At 33.4% G+C, this 23,931-nt stretch overlaps 1 protein-coding gene across 3 annotated transcripts in view; it reads left to right on the top strand.

Annotated features, from left to right (window-relative positions):
• PCDH15 (protocadherin related 15) overlaps window positions 1-23,931 on the top strand; it is an 822,425-nt gene that overhangs the window by 327,246 nt on the left and 471,248 nt on the right. For all 3 annotated transcript variants that reach the window (XR_013995038.1, XM_081075408.1, XM_081075407.1), the window contains exon 3: window positions 4,952-5,017. Coding sequence is in view for 2 of the 3 variants with exons in the window: in XM_081075408.1 (XP_080931534.1) it covers window positions 4,952-5,017 (66 nt within the window). In the remaining variant the exon portion in view is untranslated. The remainder of the gene's footprint in view (window positions 1-4,951; window positions 5,018-23,931) is intronic.

The raw sequence follows: 23,931 nt of genomic DNA, 5'->3' as shown, positions 1-23,931 counted from the left end.
TTCAGGACCTCGTAGGCCATATATTTTGGTTTGCGTTCTAAAACCATCCTATGCAGAGGGGTATAGGCCATAAAAAATACTTTTAACCTAAAAGCAATGTCAAAATATTAAAAGGTAAACACGTTTTTAATTGTAAAAATTACTGAGGTTAATATAGAAAATTAAATTAAATAGTGCAGCAAGACTGCCTCTAGGGAGAGCAGTTAGGGCAACCTATTTGATTGACTTAGTGTAGTGACATAAGAGCTTGAAAGTAGTATGGTGTGTGTGAGGAGTTCTTTCATAGGAATTAAATTCAGGGTTTATTGATGGATTCAACATAGGAAAGTGAGGGAGATGGGCAGGCTCAAAGGTGACCTACTGGTTTCTGGTTTATACAACCTGATGCAAATTTGTGCCATTTACGGAACTAATAAATAGTGGAAGAGGGCATGTATGGGGTGGTGGTAGCAACTGGAATTCAACTTTGTAGTGTTACATTTAAGGTACCTTTGAAATTGCAAGTGCATGTATTGTCTGGGCAGGAGATGGAATATGTAAGTCACTGACATATTAATGTCAATTGATATGTTAATATAGGGGGAGAAGTGAATAGATTTGAAATTTTATTGAAAACACATTGTTTGGCCTTAAAAGGAAAATTTGGGATAGGCTCAGGTAGGAATATGGTTTTCCTGGCTGTTCAATTTTCCAAATAAGTAATGAGCATATTGGACAATTCTGGATCACTACCTTTGCATGAACCGTCTGAAACATGCTCTTAAACTAAAGCTACCATAAGGACAATGTATCACAAGTTGAATACCTTTCATTACATATCTTTTTTTACATTTAATATGAGCATTTAATTTATTTCCACAAAATGCAGAGTTTACATTGAGAAGAAATTTTACAATGTTTGATTGTTAGCTTAAAACTAACACAAATCAAGTATCCTTTGTACTAAGGAAATAACTCCAGGATGGAGGGGGTACTTTTTGCCTCAGCCAGTAAATTCTTCTTCTCCTTCTTTTTCCTCCTCCTCCTCTTCTTCTTCCTTCTCTTCCTCCTCCTCCTCCTCCTTCTATTGGTTTTAGGTGTGCAAAACGATATAATAGTTAGACATTTTTCTAATACTCCTTTTAACTATGACCTCTTGCGTGTGATTATTTAAAAATATATGGCTTATTTTTAGCTTGATGACAAATTTGCAGAAATAAATCACATTGAACAGTCAGGTATTTGTATCCATATCTTGCACTTTACGATAAATTGGATATGGGAATCAGGCAGGGACCTGAAAACCTAGAAATTGGAGTCATGAAAAACAGTAGATTTGTGATTTAACCAAAACAGTCAAGGGTGAAATTAAATAGATTAAGGAATTCAGTTTCCATGGTGCAGGTGTCATCAGCTAACCTCTCTTTCCGTGGCAGATTATCCATAGACCACAGAGAACAGTCACACCGAGCCGCAAATTGCTTTACAGTCTCCACTTTGATCTCCATTTGGATATTTTGCATACATAATAGTTCCTGGCTATTCTATCCAAAATTACTTATTTTTAAAGACAATTCTGAATATACTTGCTATGAAAACATATCTTTGTTCATTTCAGAACGAATTATACTGTCGTGAATGCATCATTTCAAAACAAACACTTTGGGTGTTGTGAACAATGTTATTAATAGATTTTTTCATATATCAGACTAATCTTTCGTTATTAGTGTTGTGAGTGTGTAAAAATGTTTTAATTATTTTTGGTTTGATCCAGAATAAATAAAGTATCGGTCAAACATGAAAATGTCTTATTGGGGGTGAGGGGCAGGATTTAGAATCTGTTGGAAGAATAAAGCTAAGTGGAAGTCATCTAAAGAGGTCTAACTGGGAGGAAACATAACTGAGCCTTGACTTGACTCCTGGGATGTTTTTGCAAGTGAGTACATAATGAGAACAGACTCTGAGCAGCTCTCATGAGGGATGTTCAATGAGAGCTGGTAGCGAGGTAGACCATAGTTCAGAACAAATGCAACAAACCTTTTAGGACTAACTTTTTCCAGATTCTGAGATTACTAGGTAAGATAAATGTGACACAGACTTGGTCTGAAGGACTTGTGAGAAAGACACACTATTTTTCAATGGAATACAGTGTGTACTGCAGGAATACAAAGAAGACACATTTAATCTAGACTAACAAAAAGGAAGATTTTTTTTTCTAGAACAGGTGATGCCTTGCTGGGTTCTTGAGAGATAAATGAAAATTAACTAAGGGAACGAGAGGAAAAAGAGCATTTCAGCAGATGGCACAGCAAACATAAATTTGGTTTGTTACGGCTGGAGAATAAACTGTGAGAATGGAAAGGGTGATAGAGTTAGTCAGGGCTAGGGTACGGGGAATTGTACTTAGCATAGCTGTATAGAGAAAGTCTTTCCATAAATTTAATAGTAGCTAACTGGTGAAAAGTTTAAATATTTATATCCAATTTCCTCTTTCTTTCTTTTTCCTCTCTTCTGCCTGCCCCCAAAAGTTATTGATTAAATAGCTATACATCTATCAATACTCACACACAAATACCCAACACATTTTGTCTGCTCTCTGCAGTGATGATGGTCTTAATTAAGGCACTGACCATATATGTAAAGGCCAGGGGGTTAGTCTTAAAAACGTAACTTCTCTCTGAAATACAAATTGAAGAGATGTTTGGTAATTCAAGATTTACCAAAGAATTACCAGTTCATGTAAGAACTGGTCAGGTTTCCTTTCTTCTCTGCTTGCAAATCACCTCTGCCTTCTTGTTATTCCATTTGTACTTCCCATGTGTATTGTCTCTTTGTTTTCTTTTAATCATTAGCGTTGTTAGTGAATTTATTAAAGAATTGATTTGACATATGCTACATTGTACTATACCAGTGTGGTTGTTTGTATTTATGTTCTATGTTCCCCACCTATGATCCTTGAAAAAAGCTGTTGATTTTGATTCTCACGTTCAGTACATAGTAATTCATCTACAAATTAGACTGAATAAATATTTTTGAGTGTATGAAGGAATAAGTAACTAGCTAACTAAAATATCATTTTGAAAACATGAGAGGAATGATTCATTCTGACTGGGGGTATGGGTGAGTTTTCATGGTATAAGTAAAATCTATTTCCACCAAGAGAAGCAGGGATTTTCCAGGCAGAAGTAGAGGCCAAACCAAATCTAGATAACAAAACTTCCCTAAAAATACAGGTATGTTCCAGCAAGAGTAAGGGATCTGATGTGACTGGAGAACATGGTGCTTAATTCTAAGCAAAGGATGTTGAGAGAGTAACATTCTTTGAAATGTGACCCTAAACCATTTAGGTTTGAAAAACTTTGGTGAAATATATACGTATTTTTCGTGTGAGAAGTGCCATTATTTTACCCTTGATTTGGATGCATGAAAGTGATTCTCGTGTAATGAATAGATGAATGCAGGATGAGAACAAAGCTGGGTGATTAGTGAAGAAACCATTGTAAAGAGTAGGGGTGACAAATAGCAGCTGTACTATATGGGGAGGTAGGCAGGACAGGAAGGAGGGTTATGAGTAGGAGATGTTTTAGATCTAAAAATGTTGTTGTGGCTTGAAACTCCTTGAACACTAACAAGGACAAAGTGAAAAATCGCAGATCTCTGTGATTTTCAGCTTCATATTAGAGAGCACATACCTTGCAATATAGAATAGTACTTGCCAGGGGCCTCCTCATGTCCATGTGCATAATAAATAGAATTTTCATAAATAAATAATAAACCTTGATATCATCTCTGAAATAACACACATACTTGGATGGCTTTAAGCAAATTTAATTTATGCTGCAGTCTTAAGAGTGCACCATGTCCATTTAACTGCATTACACGGCCCTATCAGGGTCACTAAGTACCTCATAGGAGAACGCTTTATGTCTCAGAAGTGTACAATTGACATCTTGCAAGCAAAGCCTTCACATTTTAATTATCATGCATATCATAACTCATGATACTATTTATATGTTCATTATCATGATATTCTTGGCAGGATATTAGCAGTGTTTGAAATAACGAATTAGTCATCAGCACTGATTGGCAGGCTGTGCAATTTTTACAGTTTGTTCAACATAGAGATAAAGGACTGTTCATAAGTAATTTGTATCTACCTTTTCATAGAAAACATATAAATGTACTTTGTATTATTTTCAAATGGTATATATTATCGAGTTAATGTGGTGATATTTTATTAGAATGGCAAAATTTGTTATAAGGCTTTTATAACAAATGATTATTACAAATAATTCGGTGATATACCTGTTACTATATAATTCTATTTATATCTGTAAATCCTCACTAAATATATACATATATTCTTCCTTTCTTTCTTCCATTTTTCTGATCTGCTTCCATTGATGACTCTATACTTTTGACTCCAGACTGGCAATATGAGGGTAAGATGACAAAAATAAAAATTTCAAACAACCTCATGAGCATTGCTTGTCTGTCTGTTTCATTCTTTTTAGAACATTGTTAAAATTTTATTCACTGTTCTTTAATTAGACTCTTTATCACAATTAAAGTTCAATTATGTTTGTTTCTGTTGTGAAGTTTTAATTACAACTTATCCTTGTTAATCATTCCTTTATGTTATTTCTTTGGATTAAATTACCATCCTGTCCTAAATTACCATTCTGTCCTGAAGAAATTACGCTCTCCAGCGGTCTCTGCTGGTGTAAGATGAATAGTAAGACGAATAGTTTCATGGTGTACAAAGTGACTGTGTTATGATGTCATAAAGCATCTATGACATTCTCATGAATTTTGTTAAATAAAAAAATGTTTAAAGTAATGATGCATATTAATTTGATAGTAGGATTTTTCTTTTTAAGCATGGATATACATCTCAAGGAATATGATCTCATGATACTGTGAGTGTCCCTGAGGCTGTGACTTCTTACCTTTGGTTGTCTTCTCTCTTTAGATTGCAAACTAGCTAGGGGAGGACCACCAGCTACCATAGTTGCTATTGATGAAGAGAGTCGGAATGGTGAGTGAGCTTTATGTTTTACAAATGACTTATCTAAGAAGGATTTCTTCTAATTTCAATGCTAGATTTGTTATGTGTGTAAGTACTGAATGAAAGCTTCAACTGAAATTTCAAACACATCCTCTTTAATTTCTTTCCTGTATGTTTTTAAATATTGCCATTTCCTGGAAATGCTTTACTTGGATTACATTATGAGAAACCCATGACTAGAAATATTTAAATTTGATTGTGAAGGAGTCATTTGATTGAGGATCAGTCCAATAATGCATTCAGATTCCGGCAGGGATTTTGTCTTTGTCTTTGTCTCCACTAGGTGGAGTTAACTATTGTGCTTACAATCACCTAGTCACAACTGAAATACATTATGTCCCTCCAAAAGAAGTAGACCACAAGGTAAGCCTTGAACTGCTAACTTAAGTTGGCTGGAATCTGGTAAGACTTAGAATCCATAGCCTATTAGACTTAGCTATTTAGAAATTGTTAATAGGAAAACAAAAGTGCTTAGGAACAGAAAAACTGATGAAAGGTCTAGAGCAGAGGAAGAAGTGTGAATTTTCACTCAAGTTGTCTGCCATAATTAAGAACAAATACCTAATTTGTATTAAGTTCTTCAAAAAGATAATTTTCTTAAACAAAACAACAAAATAAATATAATTAGCACATTTTTTGCAACACTCTTTATCCTCTCTAATCTTAATATGCAAATAAAGATTCTCCACCTTTATTAGGTAGCAGTGAAATGATAATCTCTTTAGTGTTGTTTTCTTTTTCTGTTTTTTAAATTAGTTTCAGGTGTACAAAACAATGTAATAGCTAAACATTTATACCCCTCACAAAATGATTACCCTCTCCCCCAATCTACTACACTTCTGATATCAGATATAGCTGTTACAATTCTACTGACTCTATTCGTTATGTTGCACTCCTCATCCTGTGACTGTATATATATATATATATATATATATATATATATATATATATATATATAATTATAGTTTTCTAATTCAAACTATTCTAAGCATGATAATGTGCTCTGTGGCTCATTTTGTCAACCATTTCTGTCATGGACTTTCAATTGTGCTTGTTTGATTTGTATTGTCTGTGTATTGAAAGCATTGTGATTTCCAGATTTATATTTAATAAAAACACAAAAGAATTATTAATTATAAAAGGATGTGTTTTTTACTAGAATTCAACCTACATGTATTTTGAAAATTTCTGTAACATACACAATACCTGCGTTGTTCACTTCATCATGTATATATTGTGCTACATTAGAAACATTCCTTTTACTCCTTTGAAGAATTGGCATTGTGTGTGTGTGTGTGTGTGTGTGTGTGTGTGTGCGCGCGCGCGCTCACACGCTCTCCTTTGGAATAGGCCATAAATGTTTGCCACTTTCCTGGCCAATGTTTAAAAATAAATAAATAAATAAATAAATAAATAAATAAATAAATAAATAAATAAATAAAAAGTGTCTATATTAAATTTTTGCAACTTTTTTTTAAATAATCACAAACATTTGAATTTCTTAAAAAATATTCTTAGTCAATCCTTATTGAGGATGAAAGCATATGAAGTTAACAATGCTTATGACCATGCATTCAAATAAATGGGAAATAAACTCTATATGTATCTGCAGGAAACGAAACATATATAAAAACATTAAACCAGAAATATTTTCTGACTCACATTTAGAATTACATTTTGTTTATGGTTAACCATTTTTTTCTGGGAACACATCTGTATTTTCTAAGTGTTCTACAATGAAAACAGTTGGCCTTCCTAACCAGAGACTAAAACAAAAACAAAAAACAAAAAAAAAGACAGAGAACAATCTATACTTTATTTTCTTATCGTTCACTAATTCCTTTGAATATATACACCAAACTGAACTAATACATTAGTTTAACTAAATTATTTTGTTGTAATGAGTGATTCTATCCAGAGCTTATTCTGCCAATCAGATAATTACAGCTGTGGCTATAATGATATTTTATCTCTTCTTATGTTGATTCAATCCCTCTTTTCAAATGAGCTCAGGAACTCTATAGAGATGTTGCCATAGCAGTGCTGTATGGTTGCCTGCTGTGAAAGCTCAATATCTGTCTTTTAGAAAAATGTGACTTGGTATGTTGCAGTGATGTTGGACTGTTTAATTGGCATATTTTGTAGAAACTGTCAACTACTAAGAATGCTACAAAAGTTATTTAAGTATCATCACAAGGAGTATAAATAACCAATCCAGAGACTAAATGTTTTACATTTTTTGCACTAAATTCTAAGAATATGGTGATCGAATGAACCTCTGTCAGATATTATAATGCAGTGTGTAATCATCCTTGTCTTGAAAGTTTGAAGGAAATAATCCGTGAAAATGTTTTTCATATTTTTTTCAGGCTATGTAAGAAAGTGCCCAACATGACAGTTAATTCTAGTCCTGCTCTTAAACTCTCTTAATTCCTCTTTTCTTGTGGCTTTTACTTGGTAGTGATTAAACACTGGGGTATAACATTCTACTAGTGTAATACACACTCATTTTTAAAGCTTCCAGGGCTACTTAAATGTGAGGCATAGCAAATCCTTTATTAAGCCAAATTAGTAAGTGTATTTTGTGTCAACTTACCTCTTGGCTTACTTTAATGATGTGCAGTGCTAAACTATCTCTATTGCTAAATATATTCTCTACTAAAGTATAGAGATTAAATGACTCAGTTTTTTTTAATTGACACTTAATTTTCTTATATAAGTCGCTGAGGTACATTTATTGAATATCCATTTTTGCCATATGTATCTATGTATATGTACACCTTTATAGATTTTTATACTCTGTCAGATGGAAATATTTCCTGTTTTGAATATGTGTACTAAATTTAGTTCAACATATGTACATTTGAAATAATTAAAAATTTAACAGGTAGAGATCCATAAATGTCTTTATCATATTGGATCCTGTGAGATTCTCTCCCTTTTTGGTCATTTTTCTCAGCAGCATATTCATAACAGATTCATTATATCACTTTTAGTCTCAACCAGGAGTTCATTTTTATCACAACAACCAGAAAACAGGTTATGTTGTAAGAACCCAAAGTTAACACATAAAGAGACACATATATGTTGTTTCCTGAAAACAACCAGAAATCTCTCAAGCTTATATGTAGAGAATGTTTAGTGTGTAATTACATTTAGAGGTGATAAGGTATATAGAGAAACACAGTTAGAACATATTGTCTTGTTTAATAAAATGAGAATATGTAAAAATTCTTTCTGGAAAACATATACATGCAAAAACATGCACATGGATTCTTATGGCAACGTTATTCACTATTGCCCCAAATTGGAAGCAAACAAGACGTCCTTCAATAAGTGAATGGATAAGTAAATTGTGGTCCATCCAGATAATTTCAGTACAAAAAGAAATGAGCTTTCAATCAATGAAAAGACATCGAGGTACCTTAAATGCCTAATTACTAAGTGAGAGAAGGCAATCTGAAAAGGCTACAAGCTGCTAGGTACTATATGATTGCACTATATGACACTCGGGCAAAAGCAAAACTATGGAGAAAATGAAAAGACTAGTAGTTGCTAGAGGTAGGTTGGGGAAAGATGAATAGACAGCACAGAAGACTTTTAGGGAAGTAAAAATATTTTGTATTCTAATGATTGATCTATGTCATTATACATTTGATCGAACTTATAGAATGTATAACGCCAAGAGTGAAATCTAAGGTAAACTATAGACTTTGAGTGATTATGACGTGTCAATGTAGGGTCATCCTTGGTAAAAAAAAAAAAAAAAAAAAAAAAAAAAAAAAAAAGTGCCATTCTTGTGAGTGATGTTGATAATGGGAGAGACTATACCTGTGTAGGGACAGGGATATATGAGAAATCTTTGTATTTTTCTCTCATTTTTGTTGTTAACCTAATACTGCTTTTAAAAAAATGAAATCTTAAAATAGTGTTTCTGGCATTATATGTTCTACATTCACTGGACTCTGAATTCCTTATGGTATTGAGTCCTTACTGGAAGGCAAAAGGCCAGGAACAGATACTACACTGGAACTATTTAAAGCCTGCCTCTCAGTGCCAGCCAAATCAGCATTCTGGCTGCTTTCCAACAACTATGGAATGACATTCAAACAGGCTTCAGAACAACTGTTTCAGACTGATTTTCAGAAACTGCATAAATACATAGGCAGTTCTGAGTCAATGGGGCAAGCCTATATATATAAAGATTTTATTGGGGAAGGGGAACAGGACTTTTATTGGGAAACAGTGTGTACTTCCAGAACTTTTTTCCAAGTCAAGTTGTTGTTCTTTCAATCTTAGTTGTGAAGGGTGCCGTTTAGATTCAAGTTTTTATCCTTTCAGTCTTAGCTGTGGAGGGCACAGCTCAGCTCCAGGTTCAGTTGCCTTTGCTAGTTGCAGGGGGCGCAGCCCATCATCACCTGAGGGAGTTGAACTGGCAACATTGTGGTTGAGAGGATGTGCTCCAACCTACTGAGCCATCCAGGAGCTCAGAGGCAGCTCAGCTCAAGGTGCCATGTTCAATCTTAGTTTCAGGGGGCGGAGCCCACCATCCCTTGCCTGACTTGAGGAATTGAACCAGCAACCTTGTGTTTGAGAACCCACTGGACCATGTGGCAATCGAACGGCAGCCTTTGGAGTTAGGAGCACGGAGCTCCAACCGCCTGAGCCACTGGGCCGTCCATTATATATTTTTTAAATCATGGTTAGAACATAACACTATGATTATACAAAAATAGACAGATTCAGAGGCAAAAGGATATCACTATGTACGTGAGAGTTTAGAAGGCCTATCCTAAGTATCCTTTGTGGGTTTAAAGTTAAAAAGCTATTGTGAGCTTTTTAGCAAAATTGATCAATGAAAGATGATGCTGATGGTCTTCACAGCAGTTTGAAAACAGCCATCAACAAAGGGTGTCACAGTTGATTCAATGAAAATGTTTTCCCATCCTTATCAGGGAAGTTTCCAGAGACAGATTGTGAACTGAGAGGAGTGTTACAGATCCTTACAGGCTTCCAGGGAGGTAGAGGAGATTGTAGGAAGGAACAATGAATTCACTTGGTCACTCTTTCCCTGAAGTTTCTCTGGTTCAAGCATGTAGCTAGGGGAGGGAGAGAAGGTTTTTATAGGTTTGTCTTCATTTGAAACACTTATTGAAGGTAATTTAGAAATTGCTTTCTAGCATTTTTTCCCTTTCATTGTCAAAAATCAAGAGGCTTGGCAGAGTAGAAGATTAAATTTTTATGTTGATGTTTTTCATTATTTATAGTTGCCAATTACATATCTTTTAGATTCATAATAAATAGCTGACTTTAGGCCATGTTTCTTTTAGTGTGTCTAAACTAGAATACCAGTTTAAGCTGTTCCTGATTCAGTTCATTCTCTCTCTCTCTCTCTCTCTCTCTCTCTCTCTCTCTCTCTCTCTCTCTCAGTTCTATGATAAGTATTTTGGTTATTTCAAATAAGGGACCTAACAAAGTGTGGCCTACAAAATTTATATTGAATTGCAGGATATACTCTTAGATAATAAGCTTTTGAAAAAAAATGTATAGAAACAAAGGGAGAGAGGGATCTAGTATATATGTCTTACCCGGAAAGATCGGTCTGTGTTTGGTTTTAAACAATTTTTGTAGGCACTTTTCTCTCACCTCCATTCTGTGTTATTGTCTTATTGTTAAGTTAAATAGTGTTTGTCTCTTTCTTTGATGGTTTTCATCAACAAATCTCAGAATAATTCTACGTCTGAAATATGGAAAAATCAAAAGGCAAATTTAAGACAAAAGAAAATATGGTTATATGCAGTAGAGTACACTTATGGAACACAGCAACTCTAACAATAATAGAAGTTTTATAAACATTAAAAAATATGACTGTACAAGCTTATAAAATATTAAAATAAAACTAATACTTTGTATGGAGTTATATAAAATCATCATAGTTAACATAAAGCAAATGACCATTAGCTCAACGTGGCAATTTTGTTTATCGAAATGAATTAGAAATTTTTTCTCTTTTGCTCTATAACTTTATAACCTCCTAAGTTGATTCTTAACTGCCAAAATAGTAACTCTTATAAGACATAAATAGACTTCTGGCTATACTGCTTACGGATATATTGCAGAGCATTAAAATGATGAGTCCAAATTCCTCTGTCATTCTGTTGTTTACTTTTCCCAGTCATCTTTAAGTCATTCTTAGTTATTTTCAGTGAAAGGTGTAGACATTGATGAGAACTAGAATTTTTCTACAAATTATGGAAGAGTAAAATGAAACTATCCAATACTTTTGCCAGTGTTAGACCTAAGTTGGTGGGGAAAAAAAAAGAAAATCTATCTCTCATATATTTTAATCCTCTAATTATTGTGAGTGTAAGACAACTGTTGTAGTAGAAAACAATTTGGCTCTGCTCATTACTGCTGAAGCTGTATCTGCAATGACGCATTCCGCTTCTTTTTGTTTGTGCCAAAGAATCATTTTCTAAAAGGTCAGCAAAACTTTTGAATATGTAACTCTGAAATGATAAGTAAATCGAAAAGTTTCTATACATTAATGAAAGAGGTTACTTATCTCCTCAAGTTATCTAGAATTTTATTGACATTTATTCATATATTTCATTTATGATCTTCCTTTTCTCATTTGTTTGCTAAATAGCATCCAATATACATGGGATTGCTGGAGCTAATGGAATGATCATAAAACAAGGGACAGGAGAAGTTCACAAAGCAGACAGAAGACAAAAAGGCCAGCAAGCTAGGACATTTTACACAAGGAAAGCAGCTCTATAAAAGTTAGTGACCCCTCATTTACCGTTTAAATTTCAGAATGTTGATGTTATTAATGATAATGAAAAGATTCAATCATGCAAAATAACTCCTGGTTTCAGAGGAAATGAAAATCACATTTAAGAAAAAACATTCTGTTCTAATTGTATTTTTCCTGTTTGTTTAAATTCTTTATTTTAATCTCATGTCTAATTGGAATAAATCTGAATTATATAGAGTTAAATTACATCAGACACACATACACTTAATCCCAAATGATACTGTTATAATGAACCTTTTTTTTTTTTCTATAGAGTATCTAAATCATAAGTTACAAAGGCAAACAACTGAAGCTAATATTGATTTCATGTGCATAGAGTGTTGGAATGTGGGAGATGGGTCTGAGTGGGCAGTAAGTATGGGCTTTTGTAGTAGGGGAAGGGAAAGCCTGTTGGGTTCTATCTACGTTTAACCATGTAGAAAAGAAGGTCTTCCTTTTTTTATCCAAAATAATAGGAAATTCTGTATATTAGAAATGTCATTTTAGTTTATTTTTTTTCTTTTTTAAACCAAACAAGACACATTTATGTGTCTCATATGGCTCATAGACCACCAGTATTTTGACTTCTAATTTAGGCAACACAGATGATAGAAGTAAATTAGAATGATGAAAAAGACCAAGAATCTTTTACATGATGAATGGAGCATCCATAGAGAGCCACAGTTTTTGAAAGGGAATGTGGGATCTTGATTTCGAGGTTTTTGTTTGTTTGTTTATTTTTTTGTTTTGTTCTTGTTTTTCATATACAACATACTGTTTATACTTAGGTTGTGTAATTTTGGAATATATTGGGGAGTGAGTCCCTGATGGAAATTAGATAGGAACTTTTGGATAGAAGAAGCACCAAAGTTCAATTAACTGGTTTTAGAATAAAGTTCCTTGGGTTTTTCTGTTTCTAGAAACTTCCTAAGCAATGTCTACATTGTTCTTCCTCAAACATGTTCTCCTGAGGCTTTAGATTTCCACCATTCTCTTGGTCCATCCCCCCAACCAAAGACTTGCATTCCCAAATTACCCTTTAACATGAACAGTTTTATCACTTCTTCTATTCCTCATGAGTAAATATAGGCTGCTAGATTATTGATCTTTCTTGCTGAGGCAATAGGGCTTAGGGATTTTTTTCTCTGTCAGGACTAGAAACCTGAAATGGGTCACTTCTCCTACTTTTGAATAATCAGCAGTGCAAAGTTTTTAGCAATCACGGGATCAAAACAGCAATCCCCAGATGATTTGAAACTTTTTTGAGCTTAAAATACCTCCAACAGCAGTTTTCCAAACAAGCATTCAAATACACATATTTATAATGGGAATTGCTAATGTAATTCAATTAAATATGCATATAAATGTGCTATGCAGATTAATCAATATGAAAGTACTTCATCTATAGCTATTTCCTAAAACTGTGAAGTATGCACTAAGGCTAGCATTTATTTATATTCATATTAGATGGTGCAATTTAAGCAAAGAGTACATGATTATTTCTTAGAACAAATAAAAGTGAATCTCGTAATTGAACTCAATAATAAATGACTGGTGCGATTCTCACAGCTATACATCATTAAAGTACACTTAGCTTGGTTAAAATACAAATGAGTTTATTAAACAGAATGTGGAGATAAGATGATATGTCAATGTGCTTTCTTGTTAATCTACCTAATCTACCTAAACTACTCAATAGTGATTGACCAGAGAACAGGTTGTTTTATCATTAGTACTTGTTTCTGTTTTCTGGAGTCTACATTTTGCCAGACTAGAATTTTCATTCCCAAATCTTAAAAGATGGCTGGTTACTACTGAAACCTCCTTAACTGAGGACACCTAGACTATTTCAATTATAAAAGCATCAAACAATCTTCTTTGACATACTCTTGCTTTCGCTAGTTTTTTTCTCCTTGTTTTCTTTTGAAAATTTATAAATCTACAAAACAGTGATCTGAATACTCAGACATGTGTACTGAGAGGGTTGCATCTTAAAATGGTTTTGAGTCGGAAAGAAATAGACACTAGTCAAGGTTTACTAGAAAAATCATCCTTCCATTTCTGTTTTCTACTTGACAACAAAATGGCTGTGATAGAAGGTAAATAAAGGAGACAACCTGATTACAATTATCTCTTCCCCTATTACAAACTCACTAACACGTGCCCACATAATTGTCTTTGCTGTTATTTCAGTCACTCAATTATTTAATCACTACTTAATCATTTTAATAATTTATTCATGATAAACTTACTGACACTTTACATTGTGTGAGGCCCTATTTTAAACATTGAGGATGCCTCACGAAGGAAAACAGGCAAACCATCCCCACCTGGAGGAAGAGATAGGACCCACCTCTAAGGAGAAAGAGGGAAGCAGAGTGAGAAAACGGAGTAGTGATGAACAAGTTGAGAGGCAGTCTCGATATCTCAAGTAGAAGAATGTTTTTCTAAGGAGACCATATGTGAGCAGAGCGCTGTATAAAATTAAGTCTGAAGATGTAAGCCGCACATTTAGCCAGAAAATGTACATTACAGACAAAAGAAAAAAGAAATTCAAAGGCTCCAATGATGTATATTGCCGGTAAGTTTAAGATATGGCAAAAAGTTGGTGGGAGAAAATGAGTGATGACAAATATGTTTGAAGGAGTAGAGAAGATGGATGTTGGTTAAATATATGTAGATTAGTCAGAAAAGTTTTTTGTTTGTTTGTTTGTTTGTTATTGATGTGCTAACAAATCAGTTGATATTGATTTTATCTAGCAATCTATAATTTACTGAGGATAATTCTTCCCATTTCTCACTCAATATACTGGTTTGCATAATTCAGAAATTGAATAGACGACTATGTGTGTATGTATGTTAGTTTATAATGTTAGATAATTTTAACATTTGGAAAAAATACGATCCACTAAAAAACAGAAAATCAGAAACTACATTAACCCATGCGATTTGGCTTGGTGATATAACTGCCTCATTTAATGCATAATAGAGGATTACTGCAATCATTCCAAAGGTCAATGTGAACATGATTGTTTCCAATCATAAATTAATACTGAGTGTCTGAAAGTTTGATAGTATGGTGCCATCAAAATTATAATCAGTGGTCTTTTTGCCATACTATATTTTTCAGTTTCACTTCAGCTTGTTTCAAATGCTGGCTAAGTCTGACACAATATCATTGTTCTCTGTATCTTTTCATCCTTCACCATATTCTCATTGCTTCTTTTTCAAATTGTATCTGATGTTGAGGAGACTAAATACCAGCAATTTGAAGTTCAATAAGAGATAATTATTGTCTTCTCACAGAATCCTAAATAAGCTGCTAGCCTTATGTATTTCTCTGATTGGAAATCCCTATATTGCATATATTGATTTTATCATTGTAGTCAACTGAAACATTGATAGGAAACTGTAAACATTCTTATGACTACATATCTATTTTTTAAGAAGGCTTCAGAGATCATCTTTTGGGCTTCAGTTTATCAAATCATACTGATTCAATTAACATTTTTGAGGTAGCAAGTTGTATTTTAAGTATCAATGTGAATTTAGTATTGTCCTGAATGGTATGTCTGTCATTAGTTTAACATACATTTTAATTTTTTAAATAATTGACTATTAGTTACAATTAAGGCTCTAGGAAGAGGTACCTTTTTCATTCTGAGACACAGACATTCAGAGATGGCATGAATACTCCTGGTATATGTGAGATAAATGTCTTCTGTGAGTCTTGGTACATGAGTAAGAAATGAATTGTATTTAAATTAGTAGTGGTTGAGAAACAAGGAAAATCCCCTTGTAACTTGTGAACTCTGTAACAAGTTTAACTCTGTAACTTGTTTAATTTCTGTAAATATACAGAAACATACAGTTTGCCTGTAAATATAAATTCATGCTCTAGGGGAATGACAGGAAGTCAAAAATATATTAGTCTATACAGGGCAGAAGGCCTTTGAGAGATTTTAGGAAATTCTTCAGCATGAGCCAAGACAGGCCATTTGTATGAAAAGCCATTGGAAGTGGCTTAGGTGGGCCCAAAAGTTATGTGGTGTGGAGCCTCAGGGAATCAACAGTGTGGGCCAAACTAGTGGTTTTAGCCAGGTTGATGGGGACTCAGATATGGCAGCAGCCTGCGCCTGCATGCTAGGATGGAGGAGCGCTCAGCAAAGACACAATGGCTTCTACCAGCTCTTCTGTCTGGGAGAAAGCTGCCACTCCAACCCTTGCACTGAAGCAGGCAACTCAGTTCTTTCCTGTCTGTCCCTGGCACCTTTCAAGCTGCTGCAGCAGCACTGGAGCTCAGAGGGCATGAGTCCGTCATTGAGTAAATCTGTGGGCAAGCCCTTTAAGAGGAGTGCCCGGGGCTCCAACTGCCCTCATCTCAGCCACAGTCTCCACTGGTTTTCATAGCGGTAATGGGGACTTCTGTCCCTTGCTGGAACACTGGGCTGGGGAGCCTGGTGTGTGACTGGGACCCTTTGTTCCTCCAGGGGGACCTCTATAGTTGAGATATCCCTCATAATTTCTAATGGTCACACGCAGGTGTGGGACCAGTCTGTTCCGGGTCTGTGCCCCACCTACCAGTCTTGAGGTGTTTTCTTTTGTATGTCCTTAGTTGTTGGGCTTTGGTTCAGCTATACTTTAGGCAATTCTCAATGATGGTTGTTTTGTAGTTGAGTTGTAATTTTGATGTGATATGAGATGAGGCAAGAACAGAGTTACCCTACTTTGCCACCTTGAGTGGAAAAAATAAAAAATCTACTGGGATGCTGTCTTGATCCAGGGGGTAAATAACAAAGATTTGGACTGCATTCATTGCAGTAGGAATGGAGATAGGGAGACAGGCACGCCAGATATTTAAGTGTTAAAATATATTGTGTTTCCCCGAAAATAAGACCTAGCAGGAAAATCAGTGCTAATGTATCTTTTGGAGCAAAAATTATTATAAGACCCAGTCTTATTTTACTATAATACAAGACTGGGTCTAATATAACACAATATAATATAATATAATATGATGTAATGTGATGTAATATGATATAATATGATGTAATATAATTTAGTAAGACTGGGTATTATATAATATTATATTATATATTATATTATTATATAATATATATTATATTATGTAATATAGTAATATTATATTATATAAGACCCGGTCTTCTATTAATTTTTGCTCCAAAAGATGCATTAGAATGATTGTCTGTCGAGGTCTCATTATGGGGAAACATTGTAAGATCAAAAAAATGTTTTTACCTCTTGTTGCCTCACAATCTATATGATTCCTCTTCATTTCAGTCTAGCCATAAATATAAGAAGGTCAATTACGTCAAATATTATACAATCCATAGTTTTTTCAGCCTGATTATTCGAAAGAGTACATGCTATGCACAGCTAGGAACATTCTTGTTTGTCTTCAGAGAGATGTTTCAGAGATCTCTTGGTTTAGTTTCACTTCAGTACAGCTCCATGAGTCAAGAATATTCCAAGCACTAGCTTGAGGTTTTATATATGTATGTATGTATGTATGTATGTATGTATGTATGTATGTATTAAAATTATCTGTAGTCAGTTTCTATTCTTGTCTGAAATATCTCACTTACCTTCCTTTGGCCATGATCCCAGTGCAGTATCTGCCCTAGTTTCCCTTACTTCACAAGCAGCAACTGTCTCCTCCTCCTGAATTGCTGTAGCATTAACTATATTTTCTTCCTTTTGTCTTCTGCCTCTCATTTCCTTGCCTGAGATTTACTTTTAATCTACTATACAGATACAGGTTCAGAACCATCAATGTCTCCTAAGAATGCCATCTATATCCCTTGCATACCTGTTGCCAAAATAAAATTAACCACAAGCACCTACACAAACAAATGACATTTTATAGTAAGCTTAGAAAAAGAGATTTTTACACACACACACACACACACACACACACACACACACACATATATAATAGGAGACAAAAGCATAAACCCATCCCATGAAGGAGAGAGAATCACCACTAACAACTAATGCTTATTTTACATTTATTGTGAGCTAAGCATTGTTATATAAACTGAAAACAGTAAAATGCATGATTTGAAGAGATTTACAGTCTCTTTGATGAGACTGAATGTGTATGTATTGAAAAGATAAATAAAATTTAAGAAACAGTGGGGAAAACACTAGAAATACAGAAAGGAAAATTATATTCAAGTCCAATTCAACAGCTTACTGTTACTATAACAGTTACTATAGTTACTATAACTTTCAAGACAACATCTAGCCTCACATTCATTATTTATTAAATTGAGGCAACAATACCTATTTTTATGAGTTACTCTGAGGCTAAATAGAAAATGAAGTCATGTATTTATTCAACAAGTACATGTTAAATGAGAGACTCAGACATGATGTTAAGGAGTAGAGACAGTGTAGAACAAAAACACCCAGCTTCCCAGTTTCTCAGAGCTTACATTTCAATGGACAAGATGAGGAAAACGATGCATAAATAAATATAAAGTGAAAGACAAAAGTGAGACAAGTGCTAAGATGCTAAGAAAAGAGCTTGACCTGTTTAAGGAACATAGAGAAGGCCAGTGTGGCTGGAATGCTGTGTGATACAAGTGAAATATATAGCAAGAAAAGCTGGAAAGGTAAGCAGGGGACAGTTAATAACAGTTGACGTTGACTAAATTTTCTTTTTACCAAGCAATATATTAAGTACTTTTTATATGTGAATATTATTATTAGAATAACCTTATAATGTAGGGACTACTATTATCCTCATTTTACAAGTTAAGAAATGTTATCTTGCTCTAGGCTACATATCTGGCGGAACCAGGATTTGAATTTAAATGATCTGATTCCTAACTTGATTATGTTTACCAGAGTGAGGAGTAGTTCATTAAAAATCAAAATGAAGACGACAGAGGAGGAAGAGGTGGCAAAGAAGAAAGGGGAGCAGGAGCTCTAGACAAAGGAGGGGAAGAAAAGAGTTAAAATATTACATTAAGAAAACCAACCAATCTAGCATGTATTTATATACTTCAGTTAGTACAAAATTATATATGGACATGTACAAGCATGCATACAGAAACTGTAAAATATAAATATTTGCTTACTTTGAGATGACCATAACATATTTTAAAAAATAAATCATAAACTAGTATGTATAGAATCGTTTTGTTTTAGTTAAAAAAATTGAAAAAACAAATCATATATAGGTTTGTGCTTATATTCTCTACATATGGAGAAATATATACATCAAGTTTAATAACATTGGATATCTCTAGAGAAGAAGTTTGAAAATACCATATTAAAAAAAATTAGAAGTAGAAAAATAAAAGAGTGAAGGAAGAACGTAAAACATGAGCGACCTTTCTTTTCATCTTTTATTGGGTATGTTTGTCAAATACATGGTGCATCAAAAAATAGAAGCACAGGATTTTTGGCATTAGAATGGAATGAGACTCTTCAAAGTTGTGGAATAAACACTGTGGAAAGTAATTATCACTTTAGATGTAATAATGTGGCATCCACCTTATTAGTTGTGAATTGTTAACAAAACACTATTGGTTTGCACACTGTTGCAGGCAAATTAGGGAGATATTTTTAATCTGGTTTGAAAATCATTTCTTTTGTAATTTCCCGCTATTCTCAAGTCTTTTACACCCCTAAACCCTTGGATAGCCAATGCACAATTCTTCCATTATAAGCATCCTTGCTTTTGTTTTCTCCTGTATTGTACCATATGGAAGCTTCTTTGGGGCGATTTATCCTAGAGCTCTGTCCTCGCCTAAATGACAGACAATGATTTTTGGGTTAATTGTTTCAAATGTTCCTTGCTAATGTGCTTTATTGCTAATGCAGACACAGCTCTAGTTAAATAAAATAATACTTTATTTCAATTTCTACTTTTAAGTAAATCATTTCTGATTTGCACAGAAAATAAATACAGTGGTGGGAATCAGTGCTGGGATCAGAGTGATGAAGTTATGGATAAAATGAGAACAGACATGAGACTGATCATTTTGATCATTTTGAACCTGGATAATGGAAAAATGGAGCATATTATAGTATTTGCTGCTTTGTATGTTTGAAAAATTACCTTAAAGAAACTTAAAAGAACAAGCAAGAGACATAAGTATTGAGAGACTGAGATAAACCCTGTAGTTATAAACATTTGTACTTGAAATGCAAGTCAGATCCTTCAATTAATTCTTGAGTTCTGGGGCATTACTTCATTACTTGTCTTTGGGAAAAGTGCCAGGTTTGGAACATCTAAGTAAAATATTCTCTCCTGATTTTATGTGTTCACAAACTCATTTGTTTGGTAAAGCTAGAAAATTAGTAAACTGGCAGTGTCTTTCATACAAAATCTTCAGTAAATGTAATCAGTCTTTCAACTTTTACCACTCATAGAATTCTTTGGTGGTGATTTGTAAAAATACTTCAGACATTCTGATTCAGCAGATCTAGGGTCATGTCTGCTTTTAAAATTCCACAGATGATTCTGATATGCATCAAAATTTAAAAACTCTTGCTTTATATCTTCGACATATATTTGAAGCTATATGGTGACTTGTAAAGTTCTCACATGAGGAATTAGAATGTAAAGACGCACAAATATAGAGATACCATGTATTAATTAAATATTAACAGTCAGCTTTGTCCTCTGGCTATTGACAACTCAATGTTTCTCCATAATTAAATGTAAATGTTATTAAACATGCCAGAGTAGCTGAGATATAATTTTAGTGTTCTCCATTTGAATTTCCTTTTTTATGATAAGATTTATAATGTATTTAATTCTTATTACATATCAGTTATTGAACTAAACCTACATAGATTACCTAGGAAGTCATTTTCCTCATGTGATACATAAGGAAAAGTGTAGCTAGTAGAGTTGAGTATTGTTGAGGGAATGCCCAAGTTCACATTCTGTTGGGGCGGAGACAGGGGGTACAGAAAGATAGCAGCCTGATTCCAGCCGATTTCAACTCTTGATCTCCCTGCTCTAAACTTTTCATTATCTTCAAGAGTCAAATGAAAAAATAAAATCTATCAGTTAGTTCTGTGTTCTTTCTAATTTCTAGCATTCTTCTTTTCTGTTCTTTCCATTGAGATCCTAAAACTATCCTTCTTTGTTGAAAGTCAAATTTTTAGCTTATAGCTTATAACAGAATTTTTAGGGAAGCATGAAAAGAAAGTAAAACTTACCTGTTGCAGACAGGACAGCGTAAAGTAGCTGTGGTACATTTATTAGAAGTAAACATATCAGTATGGCTCATAATAAAATATCCTATTAGAGTATAGCATGTAACTGTACCTAAGAATTTGTAATAATGTTTTCCTGAAATTAACCATACACAATAAGGGTATTAATAAATCTCCTGAGTGCATAGTCTCTGGAATATATATTTCTGTATATGTATTATACATATCTCTCAAGTGTGTGTGTGTGCGCGTGTGTGTACGTGTATATGTAATGTATGCATTTCAGAGGTTATATAATCTAGAGATTTATAAATATATGTTTTACCTGAACAGAATTATCTTAGGAAAATCCTTTATTTGATATTTTCTCCTGCAACTCTCACAATAGTGTTAAACTGTGTAAGAAATGTGGAACACATCAAACAAGTATGATTATTTTTAGCATCAGTTATTGTATAGAATGAAAGAACAAACATTTGTGATTTTTCCTGTGGCCATTTGAGACATAAAAAAGATAATGTCAGGTGTAAAATACACCCTGAAAATTATATTTTGTGAATTTTAGGACCTCATCTTTGTAAGACAACATAAAAGTGTTATTAGAGATTTATTCACTTGATTAAGATTGGAGCATCAGTACCTGAAAACAATGAAAGGTTGTAGCTCGACTACCTATCATTGATCAAGGCACAATACAATATGTTAAATTAACATAGAAAATAAGAATCAATATTAAGATATTTTTGCTGTTACAAAGGTTAAAGAATAATCCAGAGGATGACAAATTCAGCACAATGCATACAAAGTTATTCTGGTGAACTATAGAATCTCTGCTACTCGAGTAGATGATATGGAAATTAAACAAACAAACAAACAAACAAACAAAAAACTCTTCTTATTTCTTGTTAAGATCAGACTGAATAGTCCAAGATTAATTTATTATTTTTATAGAAAAAAACAAGATACCTACTTTTGTGTTGCTAGTATCTGGCAGTAAAAGATTCACAAATTTCTTTAACATTATTGATCTTAATGTAGCAACCACCAACACTGACCCACTTTTGGCAAAATTTTAACAAATTTCTCTGCCTTTTTCAACAGATTCATTATTTGCAGAAACTATAATCTAAGATAATTAAATTCTTATTCCAAAAATCTGCAACTTTCTATATATTACTTTAGATTTTATCATTTATGATTTTAAATTAACATTCTGAATACATCAGATACTTTAGGATAAAACCACTCTCTTTTACTCTTAAACAAAAGCACATTCTCTTTCTTTGCATGCAGTTTTCCTTGTCTGCCAATAAATACTGATCCTAATATATTTTTAATCGCCTGTATTAACATGACTTTTGATAACTTCTGCATTACAGAGTGAAATGTGATTTAAGTCAGTCTGAAACGCCAACAAATCTAATGAGTAGTAATATCATGTTATATAGTCATGAACATTCTTTTTACAACTTCTTAAAAAGGCAAAAATGAAGACATTTGCAAATATGACCCAAAGACACAACTACTCGAACATATAAAAATAACGATCAAAGGAATATATTTTAAAACTGTGTGATAACCATATTTCAGTATTTCACATTAGTTAAAACCAATCCAAGCATCCAAATATACTTAACTTGATTTAATATTAGTTCAAAATTATATTCTATTAATATAAAAATGTTTGTCAGAAATCTAATCTAATTGAACACACACTTTTACATTTTTATAATTCTATGTGGGAGTAATTTTAGATTAACTTATTAGTAAAACAGTGTGAAAAGATTAGGGATTTCATAATAACTAATGTTTTAGAGATAAAAAATAAAAAAAATTAAAATGAAATGTATACTCTATTATGCTGCACTTTTTAAAATCAGGGAAAATACTTGCTTTAAAACTCAACTTTTCAAATAGTCTGTTTTCGCCAAATCACTTTGATTATGTCATTGGTTTAGTTTAGAAAATGTTTATTTTCACTAAGAAAAGCTTTTTGTGTATATCTATAATTTTTTTGTCGTTGTTTTCGAAAGAAGTCTAGGACATTGAATTGTTAGAAATTCAGTTTCTTTATTTTCTGGATTCAATCTACAAAATCATATTACGTATTCTTCTAGTACCGCTAGCAACTTTTGACCATGATTTTAAGAAAAGATGGCGACTTTGATTAATATATGGATTTTTTTTACAAACTTGACTAGTCAAATAACTTTAAAAATAATTGATACACCTAATTTCCTTTGTAATTATTTTGACTAAAAGACACCACTTCATGTGTACTTAAATAGCTTAATAAAGCTAATAAAGGAAAAGTTGTTGCAGTGATTTTTAAGACCTTTGAAATGCCCTGACTTGTAATATAAACTAGTTTAGCATATCACTTATCTTCCTGGAACATAAAATCCCAAAATAATAATAACTTAGATAAGGATGGCAGTTTGCTTCCTATAAAGGAAATCTGGATATAGGGAAAAAGCAGCTAATCTTGTGCCTCTCTGACGTCTTTATTAACTCAGGCTCCTCCCAGTTTACCATTTGTCCATCACTAAGCTCAAACCCTCATCCTCCTGGTCTGCAATGGTTCTTTTTTATTTTTTTTTCAATTAAATTTGCTGCGGTGGCATTGGTTAGTGAACCTATATAGGTCTCAAGTATACATTTCTATAACACATTATCTATATATTACATTGTGAGTTCACCACCTGAAATGTTCTCTTGAGCTGGAGTCACTAGAGTTGAAGTCCAGAGAAGAGAATAGCGAAAACAGGAAAAACACCAAAGATCTGTGCCTCTAAAGACACTTTCAGAAAGTTTTACACAACACTATACTTACATCAACATACTTCAAACTAGGTCCTGAAGTCACAAATAACTTGAGAGGAGA

Source organism: Rhinolophus hipposideros (genome assembly GCF_964194185.1).
Source record: "Rhinolophus hipposideros genome assembly, chromosome: 15".
Classification (NCBI taxonomy): domain Eukaryota; kingdom Metazoa; phylum Chordata; class Mammalia; order Chiroptera; family Rhinolophidae; genus Rhinolophus; species Rhinolophus hipposideros.
Note: the sequence above shows the minus strand (reverse complement) of the source record. Positions and strands in the feature narration are given on the sequence as shown.